Below are 17,826 nucleotides of genomic sequence, written 5' to 3'. Positions count from 1 at the left end.
CCGTGTGGTGAAAGTTCTCCCACAGTGCTGTTAGGAAGGGAGTTCCAGGATTTTGACCCAGCCCCAATGAAGGAACGGCGATATATTTCCAAGTCGGGGTGGTGTTGTTCCCATGTGCCTGCTGCTCTTGTCCTTTTAGGTGGTAGAGATCGCGGGTTTGGGAGGTGCTGTCGAAGAAGCCTTAGCGAGTAGCTATAGTGCATCCTGTGGATGGTACACAGTGCGCTGGTGGGGAAGGGAGTGAATGTTTAGGGTGGTGAATGGGGTGCCAATCAAGCGGGCTGCTTTGTCCTGGATGGTGTCAAGCTTCTTGAGTGTTGTTGGAGCTGCACTCATCCAGGGAAGTGGAGAATATTCCATCACACTCCTGACTTGTGCCTTGTAAATGGTGGAAAGGCTTTGGGGAGTCAGGAGGTGAGTCACTCGCCACAGAATACCCAGCCTCTGACCTGCTCTTGTAGCCACAGTATTTATGTGGCTGGTCCAGTTAATTTACTGGTCAATGGTGACCCCCAGGATGTTGATGGTGGGGGGAATGTCAAGGGGAGGTGGCTAGACTCTCTCCTGTTGGAGATGGTCATTGCCTGGCACTTGTCTGGCACGCATGATACTTGCCACTTATCAGCCCAAGCCTGGAGTATCTGGAGAGTCCCCCCAGTTCATGCTCTAGCACTTCGTAGTGGTTGCTTTTCAAAGACCTGGGGTCAGATGCCCTCCTTGCCCTCTCGGGATTGGATGTTGGACTGCACTAGAGACCTAAGTTGGGGTAACAAGAGTAAATGAATACATTTAAAAGAAAATGTATTGCCAGACTATTGGATAATGTAGATTTGGTACAGAAACAGCACAGTAAGCTCAGTGTCTAAAATACTTTATTACCCTTTTTTGTTCTTTTTTAAAACATACATTAACATTTAAAAAAAAATGGAACTTTCCTCACCTTGGAAATCTACAAGTTACACCAGAGATTTGACTTTTTGTACTTCACAATTGATGAGTGCATAAATGTTTTTTTAAATTAACAAGTTAACAATTCAGAATACAACATGTAAAATCTAGAAATGGCACAGCCCCTTCTGAAAGGGGCTGTGCCATTTCTAGATCTGTCACGGCAAGGGGACTGACAAACTCCCTGCCTCTCTCTCTAGGGAGGAGAGGCAGAGATGAAATTGTGCAAGAAAATGTGCATCAACAGTGGATCCCAACAGTATCACTGCGGGAAAATGGAAAGGAAACAAATCCACTCGTTAATTTTCTGTAGGGTGTGTGTAGTCTCTCGTCCCGTATGTTTGGTCATGAAGTATTTGCAGCCAAAGAAAGCATGTTAAGAAACATGCCATCACGAGGAGCTGGAGTCAAGGCCCTTTACTCTTGAACTTCTTCTTTTAACGCTTCTAGTCTCTGGAGAAGTGCGTTCCCGAATGCTTCGCGATACGCGGGGCTGAGCGAGTCCAGGAGCGAGTAAATCGTCTCATGGTACTGCATCGACAGTGACTCATCCACCTGGTCAAAGCTATAAGCTACCACCTGGAAGAGGAAAAGTAGGTCAGTAACGAAATTATCCCCAAACACGATTTCCCCATCCCCCCAGTGCTGGATAGTGCAACAGGAACCTCACCGAAACAAGGATCCCTCCACTGACCGAGGCAACAGGTCCCTAATCAACACCACACCTCCCAGAATAAGGCAACAGGCCCCTAACCAACACCACACCACCCAGAATAAGGCAACAGGCCCCTAACCAACACCACACCGCCCAGAATAAGGCAACAGGCCCCTAACCAACACCACACCGCCCAGAATAAGGCAACAGGTCCCTAACCAACACCACACCGCCCAGAATAAGGCAACAGGCCCCCAACCAACACCACACCGCCCAGAATAAGGCAACAGGCCCCTAACCAACACCACACCGCCCAGAATAAGGCAACAGGTCCCTAATCAACACCACACCTCCCAGAATAAGGCAACAGGCCCCTAACCAACACAACACCACCCAGAATAAGGCAACAGGTCCCTAACCAACACAACACCGCCCAGAATAAGGCAACAGGCCCCTAACCAACACCACACCGCCCAGAATAAGGCAACAAATTCCCAAACGAAATCACATGGCAGCCTCAAAACAAGGCAGCTATACCCAACCGAAGGCACAAACCGTCATCCAAGAGGCATGGACAATAGCCTGGTGTATGTAAAATGCACTTTTGTATGTTTAGATTAGATTACACAGGCTGTTGTGTTTACATGTTTAAGATTGAAGAAATATGCAAATTCAAACCAATTAAGCAGTCAGAGCAAAACCAAATAATCCAATCTCATCAGATAGTTTCTCCTCCCCCTCTTCGAGAGGCTGACCTCACACACTGGAGGAATGTTCTCATACACATGAAAAGTGGCCATGGTTAAAGTAAGAGCAGACAGTGAAGATCAGCAGGCTTATCTACCATAGGAGACATCATCCTGATCATTCCTCACTTGACATTCCCTCCACATTGTCTGATATAATGTCCATTCCACTCCCCTTTCCTTGTGCTCAATGTCCACTGTATGCCTTTCCTCCTTATTGTAAAGTGCTCTGAGACCTCTTTCTCCATCAAGGGCCCTAAATAAATGTAAGTTACCGAGGTAGAGGGATAGAATCACATCAATTCACTTACTCCTGTCACAGCACAGAAACGGCCCTTATCAAAGTCACAAATGACATCCTATGTGACTGAGACTGTGGTAAACTCTCCCACCTCATCCTTCTCCACCTGTCTGCAGTCTTTGACACGCATTACAACACCAGCCTCCTCCAACACCTCTCCTCCCCGTCCAGCTGGGTGGGACTGCACTCGCCTGATTCCATTCTTATCCATCTAGTCATGGCCAGAAAATCTCCTGCAATGGCTTCTCTTCCCGCTCCCACATTGTTATGTCTGGAGTCCCCCAAGGATCCATCCTTGGCCTCCTCCTATTTCTCATCTACATGCTGCCCCTCAGCGACATCATCCGAAAATACATCAGGTTCCACATGTATGCCGGCGACACCCAGCTCTACCTCACCACCACTTCTCTATCGAGCCCTCTGTTGCCTCTGATTTGTCATGCTACTTGTCTGACATCCAGTACTGGGTGAGCAGAAATTTCCTCCAACTAAATATTGGGAAGACTGAAGACATTGACTTCGATCCTCATCACAAATGCCGTTCTAGCCTCCAATTCCATCCCTCTCCCTGGCCACTGTTGGAGGCTGAACCAGACCGCTCGCAATCTTGGCAGCCTAAGTTGAGCTTCTGACCACATATCCGCTCCATCACCAAGATCGCCAATTTCCACCTCCATAACATCGCCTGTCTCCGCCCCGCCTCATCTGCTACTGAAACTCACATCCATGCCTTTGTTACCTCTAGACTTGACTATTCCAATGCTCTCCTAGTCGGCCTCCCATCTTCCACCCTCCATAAACTTGACCTCATCCAAAACTCTGCTGCCCATAACATAACTCTGCTTGGAGTATGGTAGCATAGTGGTTATGTTACTGGACTAGAAATCCAGAAGCCTGGACTAATAATATGGAGTCATGAGTTCAAATCCTGCTAAGGCAGTTGGGGAATTTAAATTCAATTAATTAAATAAAATCTAGAATTAAAAAGAAACTAGTATCAGTAATGGTGGCCACAAAACTACTGGATTGTCATAAAAACCCATCTGGTTCACTAATGCCCTTTAAGGAAGGAAATCTACTGTCCTTACCCAGTTTGGCCTATATGTGACTCCAGACCCACAGCAATGTGGTTGATTCTTAATTGCCCTCTGAAATGGCCGAGCAAGCCACTCAGTAGTACAATCTTGCTACAAAAAGTCATAATAAGAATAAAACCGGACATGACAAAGGCAAACCAAACCCAGTCAACCCTGCAAAGTCCTCCTCACTAACATCTGGGGATTGGGAGCAAACAGCAGCCTGTCATAGCCATACTCACAGAATCATACCTTTTAGCCAACGTCCCAGACTCTTCCATTACCATCCCTGGGTATGTCCTATCCCACCGGCAGGACAGACCCACCAGAGGTGGCGGTACAATGATATACAATCAGGAGGGAGTGGCCCTGGGAGTTCTCAACATTGACTCTGGACCCCATGAAATCTCATGGCATTAGGCCAAACATGGGCAAGGAAACCTTCTGCTGATTATCACCTACCGCTCTCACTCAGCTGATGAATCAGTCCTCCTCCACGTGGAGCACCACTTGGAAGAAGCACTGAGGGTAGCAAGGGCACAGAATGTACTTTGGATGGGGGACTTCAATGTCCATCACCAAGTGCGGCTCAGTAGCACCACTACTGAACGACATAGCTGCCAGATCGTTTGCAACCAACTTCAGCCAGAAATGCCGAGTGGATGTTGCATCTCGGCCTCCTCCCGATATCCCCACCATCACAGAAGCCAGTCTTCAGCCAATTCGATTCACTCCACATGCTATCAAGAAAAGGCTGAGTGCAATGGATACAACAAAGGTTGTGGGCCCTGACGACATCTCGGCTGTAGTGCTGAAGACATTCGCGCCAGACAAGTGCCAGGCAATGACCATCTCCAACAAGAGAGTCTAACCACCTTCCCTTGACATTCAGCGGCATTACCAACGCCAAATCCCCCACTATCAACATCCTGGGGATCATCATTGACCAGAAACTTAACTGGACCAGGCACATAAATACTGTGGCTACAAGAGCAGGTCAGAGGCTGGGTATTCTGCGGCGAGTGACTCACCTCCTGACTCCCCAAAGCCTTTCCACCATCTACAAGGCCCAAGTCAAGAGTGTGATGGAATACTCTCCACTTGCCTGGATAAGTGCAGCTCCAATAACACTCAAGAAGCTCGACACCATCCAGGACAAAGCAGCCCGCTTGATTGGCACCCCATCCACTACCCTAAACATTCATTCCCTTCACCACCGGCGCACAGTGGCTGCAGTGTGTACCATTCTACAGGATGCACTGCAGCAACGCGCCAAGGCTTCTTTGACAGCACCTCCCAAACCCGCGACCTCTACCACCTAGAAGGACAAGGGCAGCAGGCACATGGGAACAACACCACCTGCACGTTCCTCTCCAAGTCACACACCATCCCGACTTGGAAATATATCGTTATTCCTTCATCGTTGCTGGGTCAAAATCCTGGAACTCACGACCTAACAGCACTGTGGGAGAACCTACACCACACGGACTACAGTGCTTCAAGGCGGCGGCTCACCACCACCTTCTCAAGGGCAATTAGGAATGGTCAGGCCTTGCCAGCAACGCCCACATCCCATGAACGAATAAAAAAATCCTAACTGGCACCAAGTCCCGATCACCCATCACCCCCTGTGCTCGCTGACCTACAATGGCTCCCAGTCTGGCAACGCCTCCATAAGACCATAAGCGATAGTAGCAGGAGAAGGCCATTTGGCCCTTCGAGCCTGTTCTACCATTTAATGAGATCATGGCTGATTTGATTTTTACCTCAACTCCACTTTCCAGCCTTTTCCCCATATCCTTTGACTCCCTTGCTGATCAAAAATTTGTCTAACTCAGCCTTGAATGGATTCAATGACTCAGCCTCCACAGCTTTTTTGAGGTAAAGAATTCCAAAGATTCATGACCCTCTGGGAGAAGAAATTCCTCCTCATTTCAGTCTTAAGCGGGTGACCCCTTATTCTGAGACTATGCCGCCTAGTTTTAGATTCCCCCATGAGAGGTAACATCCTCTCAGTGTCTACCCTATCGAGTCCCCTAAGAATCTTGTATGTTTCAATAAGATCTCCTCTCATTCTTCTAAACTCCAATCAGTATAGACCCAACCTGTTCAATCTTTCCTCATAAAACAACCCTTCCATATCCATAACGAACCTCGTGAACCTTCTCTGAACTGCCTCCAATACAAGTATATCCTTCCTTAAATAAGGGCACCAGAACTGTACGCAGTACTCCAGGTGTGGTCTCACCAACACCTTGTACAGTTGTAGCATGACTTCCATGCTTTTATACTCCCTCCCCCTAGAAATAAAGGCCCCTCTGTTTGCCTTCCAGATTACCTGCTGCACCTGTATGTTGACTTTTTGTGTTTCACGTACGAGGACACCCAGATCCCTCTGTACCGCAGCATTTTGTAGTATTTCTCCATTCAAATATTATTTTGCTTTATTATTTTTCCTCCAAAAGTGGACTTCACATTTTCCCACATTATATTCCATCTGCCAAATGTTTGCCCATTCGCTTAACCTGTCAATATCCCTTTGCAGACACTTTGTGTCCTCATCGCAACTTGCTTTTCCACCTATCTTTGTATCAGCAGCAAATTTGGCCACAAGACACTCTCCTTCATCCAAGTCATTGATATATATAGTAAATAGTTGAGGCCCCAGCACTAAGCCCTGCGGCACCCCACTAGTTACAGATTGCCATTTTGAAAATGACCCTTTTCTTCCGACTCTGTTTTCTGTTGGTTGGCCAATCCTCTATCCACGCCAGTATATTACCCCCAACACCATGAGCTCTTATCTTCTATGTGGCACCTTATCGAATGCCTTTTGGAAATCCAAATATACTGCGTCCATTGGTTCTCCTTTATTCACCCTGCCCGTTACCTCCTCAAAGAACTCTAATAAATTTGTCAGACACGATTTCCCCTTCATAAAACCATGTTGACTCTCCTTGATTGTATTATGAGTCTATAAATGTCCTGCTATTACTTCCTTAATAATGGAATCTAGCATTTTCCCAATGACAGATGTTAGGCTAACTGGTCTATAGTTACCTGCTTTCTGTCTCACTCCCTTCTTGAATAGGAGTGTTACGTTTACGGTTTTCCAATCTGCTGGGACCTTTCCAGAATCTAGTGAATTCTGAAGATTACAACCAATGCATCCACTATCTCTGTAGCCACTTATTTTAAGACCCTCGGATGCAAGCCATCGGGTCCAGGGGACTTGTCAGCCTTTAGACCCATTAGATTACCTAGTACTTTTTCCTCTAGCGATAGTGATTGTTTTTAGTTCCTCCCTCCCCTTTGCCCCTTGATTTTCTATTATTGGTATGTTATTAGTGTCTTCTTCTGTGAAGACAGATACAAAATATCTGTTCAATTCCTCTGCCATTTCCTTGTTTTCCATTATTATTTCCCCAATCTCATCCTCTAAGGAACCAATGTTTATTTTAGCTACCCTCTTCCTTTTTATATACTTGTGGAAACGTTTAGTTAGTTTTTATATTTCTTGCTAGTTTTCTCTCTCATTTTATTTTCCCTCTCTTTATTATTCTTTTAGTCAGCCTTTGCTGGTTTTTAAAAGTTTTCCCAATCTTCGGGCTTACCAGTAATCTTTGCCACATTGTATGCTTTTTCTTTTACCCTGATACCATCCTTGACTTCCTTGGTTAGCCATGGTTGGTTCACCCTTTTTGTGGAGTCTTTCCTCCTCAAGGATATATTTTTTTGCGAGTCATAAAATATTTTTTAAAATGTTTGCCTCAATTTTTAAATTCTCATCCTCATGTTCAAATCCCTCCACGGTCTCACCCCTCCTTAACTCTAACCTCCTCCAGTCCTACAACCCTCCGAGATCTCTGTGCTCCTCCAATTCTGGACTCTTGTGCATCCCTGATTTTAAAATCACTCCACGGCTGTGCCTTCAGCTGCCTAGGCCCTAAGATCTGGAATTCCCTCCTTAAGCCTCTCTGTCTCTTTTTTCCTTTAAGACACTCCTTAAAACCTACCTCTTTGACCAAGCTTTTGGTCACTTGGCCTAATATCTCTTATGTGGCTTGGTATCAAATTTTGTTTCGTATCGCTCCTGTGAAGCGCCTTGGGACGTTTTACCACATTAAAGGCGCTATATAAATGCAAGTTGTTGCCCTCACCTTTTGGTTCTCAGTGAAACCCAAGTTTATATTTTCTACTACACCTTCTGATCAAAAGGCTATGGGGAAAGAGCGGGAGGGTGGCACTAATTGCTGTATGATTCTATGGTGGAGTCTGAGCTTATGTTCGTTCTGAGGAGCTACGGTGTGCACTTGGGAAATCAGAACGAACATATGCACAGACACCACCTTAGAATCGTATAGCACAGGAGGCCATTCGGCTCATTGTGACTGTGCCGACTCTTTGAAAGAACTATCCAATTAGTCTAACCCTTCCTATTCTCTTACCTTTCTCACTCCCATCCTATCACCTTAAACTATCTGCCACCTTACTGCCCTAATCCTTCTAACTCCCAAGCTGTACAGCATGTAGATCCCATTAACTGAACAGCATACAGTATATATCCCTAGGCAATATATCGATGTGTGTCTCAAGACCTCCTGTCAGAAAGCAGTTGACATTTTCTGTGATCTGGAGTACCTAGTGTCACTAAGTTGTCTGGTAGGTGAGGGAGTGGGGAAGAATCCTTGAGCACACCAGCTATAATTTCCTGGGGTGGCGAGTATTTGAGCACACCTTTCAGGCAAACCAGGGAGTAACTGAGTCAGGGAGCACTTACATGGTCTCACCCACACATGTCCTGTGGGGCTAAAGAGGAAAATCTGGGTTATTTTACAAAAATACACACACTTTATACACACCATTCTCTACAGTAACTGCAAGACTCCTTATTTAAGAAACACCTCTGTGCTCTTCCAAAAAGTCAAAATAAAGTAAGAATCATCATTACAGGGAGATAAAATAATAAAATCTAAATAAGAATCTTTGCCCAGAAAAAGAACATTTTAGCATGAGCTGGTATCAGTCAGTTGTCCCTCTCACCCGGAGGCCCGCTTCAGCCAGCTCGAGGCAGTATCTGTTTCCCTCCTTCGTTTCTACGTTAATATAGGCAACATCTTCTCCAATTGGGAGGTTTTTGGAGATGGACATGTGACTAACGGCGAAGATGACGTCATTGACCACTGCCTCGGCCTCCACTCTCATATCCTTCAGGTCTGCCCCTTCAAAGTCTCGCTCTTCCCAATCCTCAAACTCGGTGAAATTATTAAACATCGACTCCTTCAGCTCTTGGGGATCACAGTCCATTTCCCGGATGTAATACTTTGTTCCTTATGAAGAAACTGTAAATTAAAAATAAGTGCAACACAAGATTACATCAAAACCACATTGACCAATTAATATCCCTTGCAGATGTAGTGATTTAATCCATTATCCTCTTTACATGTTCTATCCTGAACACAACATTTCCCCATAATAAATCAACTGCAGATTATTTTTGATAAACCTGCATTGCCATCAATCCTCTCCTGTTGGTGTATCAACGACAAGCACAGAGGGAAAATCAACCACAGGTGTAAGAAAGAAACGATAGTGTAATACACTTTCCTATGAGGCATTAATCCAATTGATGGGTTCAAATAAAGATGCCGAAATGCTGAGCTTTTGCTCCGATAGTCTTGATATCCCTTCAAACCCAACTTTTGAAAGTAACCACTTCCACTTCTAACCGTGCCTCACTATGTCATCACGTAGGGCATAAGCTAAGAATGGCTGAGCTTAACCCACTTGGAATTAACGGACAGAGAAGGGTGTGCAGGCCATGGTGACTGTATAGGTGTGCACATACTAGTCTGCTGCCTGCATTGTCCCACCAATTTCATCGTCTCCCATGGCTAGAGCCACGTGTCCCTCCAGAAGCACATGGTAGATCGAGCGAAACTATTTCCTCTGGTGGGGGAGTCTAGAACAAGGGGGCATAACCTTAAAATTAGTGTTAGGCCGTTCAGGGGCGATGTCAGGAAGCACTTCTTCACACGAAGGGTGGTGGAAATCTGGAACTCTCTCCCCAAAAGGCTGTTGAGGCTGGGGGTCAATTGAAAATTTCAAAACTGAGATTGATAAATTTTTGTTAGGCAACAGGATTAAGGCAGGTAGATGGAGTTAACATACAAAATCGGCCATGATCAAATTGAATGGCAGAACAGGCTTCAGGGACTGAATGGCCTCCTCCTTTCCTATGAGCCAAACTTTAAAAGTACCTGACAGTCAATTCACAGTGCTAAACACTTACCTGCTGCTTCCACTCCTGATTTCTAAGCCCCTCCAGCAACTATTCCCATGTTACACAATAGTTGTGGCACTGAACCGCCATGGTATATTTAAATGAACTGACCCTGTAATATACCACAGAGTCAACACCAGACAGGATCAGCAGGTGAATGCCCTACCTCTGGGCTGTAACACCAGCATAAATGGCCCCGTAGCTTTCTGGGGCCAGTAGCTCCAGTTAATGAGCTAGCCTAGAACCCAAAAGCCCTCATTTCTGTGATTCTAACATGAGAACATAAGAACATAAGAAACAGGAGCAGGAGTAGGCCATCCGGCCCCTCAAGCCTGCTCTGCCATTCAACAACATCATGGCTGATCTTCAACCTCAAGCCATTTTCCTGCACCATCCCCACATCCCTTGATGCCTTTAATATCGAGAAATCTATCGATCTCTGTTTTGAATGTACTCAACGACCGAGCCTCCACAGCCCTCTGAGGTAGAGAACTCCAAAGATTCACCACCCTCTCAGTGAAGAAATTTCTCCTCATTTCAGTCCTAAATGGCCTACCCTTTATTCTGAGTCTGTAACCCCTGGTTCTAGACTCCCCAGCCAGGGGAAACATTTTCCTTGCATCTACCCTGTCGAGCCCTGTAAGAATTTTGTATGTTTCAATGAGATCACCTCTCATTCTTCTAAACTCTAGAGAATACCAGGCCGAGTCTACTCAATCTCTCCTCATATGACAATCCCAGGAATCAGTCTGGTGAACCTTCGTTGCACTCCCTCTATGGCAAGTATATCCTTTCTTAGGTAAGGAGACCAAAATTGTAGACAATAATCCAGGTGTGGTCTCACCAAGGCCCTATATAATTGCAGTAAGACATCTTTACTCCTGTACTCAAATCCTCTTGTAATAAAGGCCAACATACCATTTGCCTTCCTAATTGTTTGCTGCACCTGCATGTTAGCTTTCAGTGACTCATGTACAAGGACACCCAGGTCCCTTTGAAGATCAACATTTCCCAATCTATCACCATTTAAATAATACTCTGCCTTTCTGTTTTTCCTACCAAAATGGATAACTTCACACTTTTCCACATTGTAGTCCATCTGCCATGTTCTTGCCCACTCACTTAGCCTGTCTATATCCCCTTGAAGACTCTTTGCATCCCCCTCACAACTCACATTCACACCTAGTTTTGTGTCATCAGCAAACTTGGAAATATTACATTTGGTCCCCTCATCCAAATCATTGATATAGATTGTGAATAGCTGGGGCCCAAGCACCGATCCCTGTGGTACCCCACTAGTCACAGTCTGCCAACCTGAAAAGGACCCGTTTATTCCTACTCTCTGTTTTGTTAACCAATTCTCAATCCATGCCACTATATTACCCCCAATTCCACGTGCTCTAACTTTGTTCACCAACCTCCTGTGTGGAACCTTATCGAAAGCCTTCTGAAAATCCAAATGCACCACATCCACTGGTTCCCCCTTATCTAATCTACTGGTTACATCCTCAGAGAACTCCAATAGTTTGTCAAACATGATTTCCCTTTCATAATCCATGTTGACTCTGCCAAATCCTATTATTATTTTCTAAGTGTCCTGTTATCACATCCTCTATAATAGATTCTAGCATTTTCCCTACTACTGACTTCAGGCTAACAGGTCTGTAGTTCCCTGCTTTCTTTCTCCCTCCTTTCTTAAAGAGTGGGGTTACATTTGCTACCCTCCAATATGCAGGAACTATTCTAGAATATATAGAATTTTGGAAGATGACAACCAATGCATCCACTATCTCTATAGCCACCTCTTTCAAAACCCTGGGATGTGGATCATCAGCTCCTTGGGATTTATCGACTTTCAGTCCCATTAATTTCTCTAGTACTATTTTTTTTTACTAATACTAATTTCTTTCAGTTCCTCATTCTCGCCAGACCCTTGGTTCTCTAGTATTTCTGGGAGGCTTTTTGTGTCTTCTTCCATGAAGACAGACACAAGGTGGGTGTTTAATTTCTCTGCCACTTCCTTATTCCCCATTATAAATTCTCCCATCTGTCTGTAAGGGACCCACATTTGCCTTCGCCAGTCTTTTCCTTTTTACATACCTATAGAAGCTTTTACAGTCCGTTTTTATGTTTCTCGCTAGTTTACTCTCATATTCTATTTTCCCTCTATCAATTTCTTGGTCCTCCTTTGCCAAATTGTAAAATGCTCCCAATCCTCAGGCTTACTGCTTTTTCTGGCAACTTTATATGTCTCTTTCTTTGATTTAATACTATCTTTAATTTCTCTTGTTAGCCACGGTTGGACCACTTTTCCTGTTGGGTTTTTGTGCCTTAAAAAGAATATATATTTGTTGCAAATATACGTTCTATGGGGCCTTTCCTCACATTCCATGCTGGAAGCAGCTCTCCCTGTCCTAAATGCACTAATGCAGGAGGATTAATGACCGAGATGTCAGAATATTCAAAAAAAAATCTCCAGTTATTACTGAGGGATTTTGTGCAATGAAATACAATTGATAACCTCATGCTGGAAATTTGTAAGCTAAAAAAGTTTACAAACACGAATCATGAACAGGAAGCTCCTTTGATACAGCTAGTTAAATCTTGTATGTGCTCAGGTGCCTTTGTTAACCCATAAACAGGGGCTGTTAATAAATATTATTTTTTATAATGTTTTATAAATATTAATTCTTTTATTAAAAAAAAAGCAGTGTCGCCTCTGCTGAGTTTGCTGATCATAGTCAGATGACAATTAGGGTGCTTACAACGGGCTCAGCAGCCCTGAGCTAGGGGTGCGAAAACCAGTCAGATGCAAGTCACTACCCAGTGACTGCTGGGTATTTCGTAAAATGTTTGTTTTTGGGATTCTGTCAGGCTGCATTTATGGTCCAGCCATAGTTAGAAAGAACTTCCATTTATACGGCATCTTTCACGACCTCAGGACACCCCAAAGCGCTTTACAGCCAATTAAGTACTTTTGAAGTGTAGTCACTTGTAATGTAGGAAACGTGGCAGCCAATTTACTAACAGTAAGGTCCCACACTTTCCTCATACATGATTCCTTTAAGTTCTAGTACAATCATGTAGCCCTTCTCTCCACCCCCTCCAATAACTATCTTTTTTGAAATAGGGAGACCAAAACTGCATGAAGTACTTAAGCTCGACACCATCCAGGACAAAGCAGCCCGCTTGATTAGCACCTCATCCACCACCCTAAACATTCACTCCCTTCACCACCGGCGCACAGTGGCTGCAGTGTGTACCATCCACAGGATGCACTGCAGCAACTCGCCAAGGCTTCTTCGACAGCATCTCCCAAACCCACTACCTCTACCACCTAGAAGCACAAGAGCAGCAGGTACATGGGAACAATACCACCTGCACGTTCCCCTCCAAGTCACACACCATCCCGACTTGGAAATATATCGCCGTTCCTTCATTGTCGCTGGGTCAAAATCCTGGAACTCCCTTCCTAACAGCACTGTGGGAGAACCTTCACCACACGGACTGCAGCGGTTCAAGAAGGCGGCTCACCACCACCTTCTCAAGGACAATTAGGGATGGGCAATAAATGCTGGCCTCGCCAGCGACGCCCACATCCCATGAATGAATAAAAAAAATGTGGTCTCACTAGGGCCTAATACAGTTTTAAAATGATCGCATTGAATTTATATGTTGGACACATTTAGTAACAATGGGATTGGTCAATAGCAGTTTCTGCAGGCAACGGCGAGGCAATTGCACAGATCCCACACAATCCCCATATTTCAAAACCTTAACTGTAACTGTAACCCCTCCTATCCTAACCATAACCCCAAACCTAAGCCTCCTCAATCTTAACCCTAAAACCCAACGCTAACCCGAGCTGCAGTATCATTAGTGTGATGGAGGGCGGCTGCCGTGTCACTAAATCACTCCGTTATACGATAGACTCCCTTGCTATGTATCCCAAACCGCGGAACATCCTGCTGCCCTGAGAAATATAATCAAAGTGACCGCGTAAATGTTAGCCGTGGCTCGGTGGTAGCACTCTCGCCTCAGTCAGAAGGTCGTAGGTTCCAGTCCCACGCCAGAGGCCTGAGCCTATAATTCAGGCTGACAGTCCCAGTGCAGTACTGAAGGAATGCTGCACTTGCCACCTGTCGGAGGTGCCATCTTTCAAATGAGATATTAAACCGAGTGCCTCACCTGCCCTCTCGGGTGGATGGAATAGATCCCATGGCCACTATTGGAAGAAAAGCTGGGGAACGCTGCCCTGGCCAATATTTATCCCTCAACCAACATCACTAAAAAAAAATGATGATTTGGTCAGTTATCTCATTGCTGTTTGTGGGATCTTGCTGTGTGCAAATTGGCTGCTGTGATTCCTACATTACAACAGTGATTACACTTTTTTAAAAATGCTTCATTGGTTGTAAAGCGCTTTGGGGCATCCTGCGGTCGCGGAACCCACACCCCAGCCTTCGGGAGTAGGAGGGGGAGGAAGAAAACCCACCTGAAGAATAATAATAATAATAATTAATTTGAATTTAAATAAGATGTCAGAGCCCGGAGCCTTCAGCTGGCGGAGCACCGAGAGTTATCCAGCCTGTGGAACCCCCGCCCCAATTAAACCAGGGCAATATATACACACACACCGCCTTATTAACATTACCTCAGAAAACCTTGGGGATCGTTAATAGATCATCCTCCTGAGATGAACAAGCCGATCCGAACACCAAAAATTTAAATAAAATAAACGGTTAATATAAACGGTTGCGCTTAGCGCGAGCTCTCCGCTTTCTGGCACCTTCCACCTGCCATCTTTCTGACGGGCGACAGCGATTTTATGCCGCTGTTGCCAGTCTCAAAGATGGCGGCGTGTTGTGTCAGCGTGATGTTGCGCGAAGATACGTCAGCCGCTGAGTGAGGCTCGGCGGTGGGAGAGCGATCGGAGCGCGGTGTAAACAGAGAGCGCGGAGAGGCCTGTTGGCGAGCGCTGGCACTGACCGACTCTGTTTTCTCCTGCTCTCCCGCAAGTGATGACAGCACTTCGAGCCGCAACAGAGGCTGAGGGGGTTTCTCCGCCTGTGGCAGATCGATAGCTGGGACTGTAAATCGGGGTAAATACTGAGGGGAGATGCTGAGGGTGAGGTGGTAAGTACTGAGGGAGAGGGGGTAAGTACTGAGGGGGGTAAGTATTGAGGGAGAGGGGGTAAGTACTGAGGGGGGTAAGTATTGAGGGAGAGGGGGTAAGTACTGAGGGGGGTAAGTATTGAGGGCTAGGATAAATATTGAGGGTGGGGGTAAGTATTGAGGGAGGGCGATCACTGATTCTGAGGGAAAGACCTCAGAGGGCAAGGTAATATACTGAGGATAATATTCTGAGGATAATATACTGAGGCAAAGGTGTAATGACTCCAGAAGAGGGAGTACATCCAGAGGGATAAATACTGAGGGAAAGGGAAAAATACTGAGGGAGAAGGGTAACTATTACGAAAGTGGGTAAATACTGGGAAAACCAGAGAAAGTGGGTAAATACTGAGTGTAAACTAGAGTGAGGGGGTAAGCCAACAGGGACGGGAGTGTAACTATTGAGGGTAAACCAGGGAGAAAGAGTAAAACCGGAGAGTATATATTTGGACACAAGGAGCGTGTGAAGACACAAGCGGTGAAACCAAGGTGGGGGGTGGGTGAAGGCAGTGTGAATATTGCAAAATAAAGGAATGCAGACTTAATAAAATCAAATAAGAGGGTAAAAGACGAGGCAAAGCACTGGAGGGGAGAGGAAAGGGAGAGCAAGTATTCAATCAGGGCTAGGGGTAGCTGGCAGGATTTATTTACTGGGACCAGGGTAATTCTGACAGGGCACAAACAGTTGTTTATGGGTTGAAGTCGAGATGCCTTGGCCATTCTCTGAATCAATTAAGAAGCGGGCATGCAGGTACCTGCTGCACCGATACCTCGACCATTTCCTGGAGGAGAAGCTGAGTCTGGAGCAGCTGAGCGTGGACCTCTATCAGGGAACAGGCTCCCTCGCACAGGTTCCACTGGACAAATCGGTAAGGGCTCAAATACACAGAGACAGAAATAACAGCAATAGAGTGGCAGCAAAGCTTGCTTTTAGTATGAGCTAACCAGATGGGGGGCCTGGAGCAGGCTACAGAATGTTGGCATAAGTCCCTTGCATGGATGAGTAAGCATCTTACAGCAAAATGGTGCATATATTAATGAGGTGCAGCAGTGATTAAAGAAAGAACTTGTATATCTATAGCGCCTTTCACAACCCAAAGCACTTTATAGCCAATGAAGTACTTTGTGAAGTATAGTGACTGTTCTAATGTACTAAACGTGGCAGTCAATTTGCACACAGCAAGGTCCCACAAACAGTTTTAGTGATGTTGATTGAGGAATAAACATTGGCCAGGACACCGGGAAAACTCCTCTGCTGTTCTTCGAAATAGTACCATGGGATCTTTTATGTCCACCTGAGAGGGCAGACAGGGCCTTGGTTTAACATCTCATCTGAAAGACTGCAACTCCGATAGTGCAGCATTGGTAGTGTCAGCCTGGATTATGTGCTCAACCTTCTGAGGCGAGAATGAGCCACGGCCGACACCTGGGGCTCAATTTTAAAACGAAGCCAGGAAGGGAGCGGGAGGGTCAATTTGAGGTCCGGAAACCCATTAGTACGGGTTTCCCATACGTCCTTACGATTTTGACATAAGGACATTTTTTTTTGTCGTTTTCCCATCCAACTGACTAGCTGATTGACAGGCTGGTCTCAATCGGACGGGAGACCAGCCAGGGAGAGGATGTCTGCAGGTAAGTCTTTGTTTGTATAGATGGGGAGGGGGGGGGGCATGGTAGGCATAGGTAGGCACGGGGGTTGCGAGTCATGGGGGTTGAGATCGGGGGCCAATCGCGGGGGGGGGGGGCGCAGGATCGGTGGACGTGGCAGGGGTCCACGATCGTTGAGGGGGAGGATCGGGATCAGGTTTGGAGGATCGGGGTCGGGGGTCTGCGATCGGGGTGGGGGGGGTTTCTGTGCAGGTAAGCTTGTTGGGCCTGGGGCAAGCACTCCTGCTCCTCCGGGCCCACAAGCTGTGCCTTTCGAGGCGCTTACCTGTTAGTCTCGGGCCTTCTCACCTCCTTTCATGAGTCGTAAAACAGAAGGCCCGGGAATCCCGGCCCCCTGGGGTTGAAATTGGGAAATTAGTGAAAAATGGAGGCCTGAAACGTTCTTGAACGGTTTTAAGGCCCGAGCCACCTGCCCCTTGTTCCGCCTCCATGAAAACCGGAAATGGGTGGGTTGGAGGCAGGTTGGGGGCGGGTCTGAAATGGTGGCAATTTTCAATGCCAACCCCCCCACCCCCGCCTCCAACCCACCCGTTTTTTTCTTTTAAAATCGAGCCCCTTGATCAGAATATCAGAATCCATGACAATATTGGTTTACAGACAACTGCGTAGTAATACAGGGTATCTAACTGGAAATGGGATCACGTACTCAGAACTGATTGTGGATCTTTCCTCACCGGCGTTCATCATCACTCAACTTACATAGAATCTACAGCACAGAAACAGGCCATTTGGCCCAACTGGTCAATGCCGGTGTTTATGCTTCTCCCTAGTCCTGTTTCCCTCATGTGATTATCTAGCTTCCCCTTAAATGCACCTATGCTATTCGCCTCAACCAGTCCTCGTGGTAGCGAGTTCCACATTCTAACCACTCTTTGGTGAAGAAGTTTCTACTGAATTCCCTATTGGATTTATTAGTGACTATTTTATATTTATGGCCCCGAGTTCTGGTCTCCCCCACAAGTGGAAACATCTTCTCT

General features: G+C 46.0%; 2 protein-coding genes across 5 annotated transcripts in view; one reads left to right on the top strand and one right to left on the bottom strand.

Annotated features, from left to right (window-relative positions):
* Positions 1-1,086: 1,086 nt before the first annotated feature.
* On the bottom strand, positions 1,087-16,028 carry gskip (gsk3b interacting protein). 2 transcript variants are annotated; one of them, XM_067992130.1, is made up of 3 exons: positions 15,937-16,028; positions 8,770-9,068; positions 1,087-1,527 (listed from the first exon to the last, which is right to left on the bottom strand). In XM_067992130.1, exons 2-3 carry the CDS (start codon positions 9,031-9,033, stop codon positions 1,366-1,368), a joined length of 426 nt encoding a protein of 141 aa, XP_067848231.1. In that variant the 5' UTR covers positions 9,034-9,068; positions 15,937-16,028; the 3' UTR covers positions 1,087-1,365. The 2 variants fall into 2 exon arrangements, with proteins under 2 accessions (XP_067848231.1, XP_067848230.1); XM_067992129.1 differs by lacking the exon at positions 15,937-16,028 and adding an exon at positions 14,664-14,840.
* LOC137326742 (autophagy-related protein 2 homolog B-like) overlaps positions 15,306-17,826 on the top strand; it is a 128,215-nt gene continuing 125,694 nt past the window's right edge. For all 3 annotated transcript variants that reach the window (XM_067992114.1, XM_067992115.1, XM_067992113.1), the window contains exon 1: positions 15,306-16,050. In XM_067992114.1, the coding sequence (XP_067848215.1) occupies positions 15,889-16,050 (162 nt within the window). In that variant the 5' untranslated portion in view covers positions 15,306-15,888. The remainder of the gene's footprint in view (positions 16,051-17,826) is intronic.

This window comes from Heptranchias perlo, chromosome 10 (assembly GCF_035084215.1).
Source record: "Heptranchias perlo isolate sHepPer1 chromosome 10, sHepPer1.hap1, whole genome shotgun sequence".
Lineage (NCBI taxonomy): Eukaryota > Metazoa > Chordata > Chondrichthyes > Hexanchiformes > Hexanchidae > Heptranchias > Heptranchias perlo.
This window is presented reverse-complemented; position numbering and strand designations above follow the sequence as displayed.

Excerpts from the sequence above, each read along its gene's own strand:
- gskip (XM_067992130.1), bottom strand. The coding sequence starts at position 9,033 with ATGGACTGTGATCCCCAAGAGCTGAAGGAGTCGATGTTTAATAATTTC. Across the intron at positions 1,528-8,769 it reads TGGCTGAAGCGGGCCTCCGG|GTGGTAGCTTATAGCTTTGA; the intron begins GTGAGAGGGACA and ends TTCCTCTTCCAG.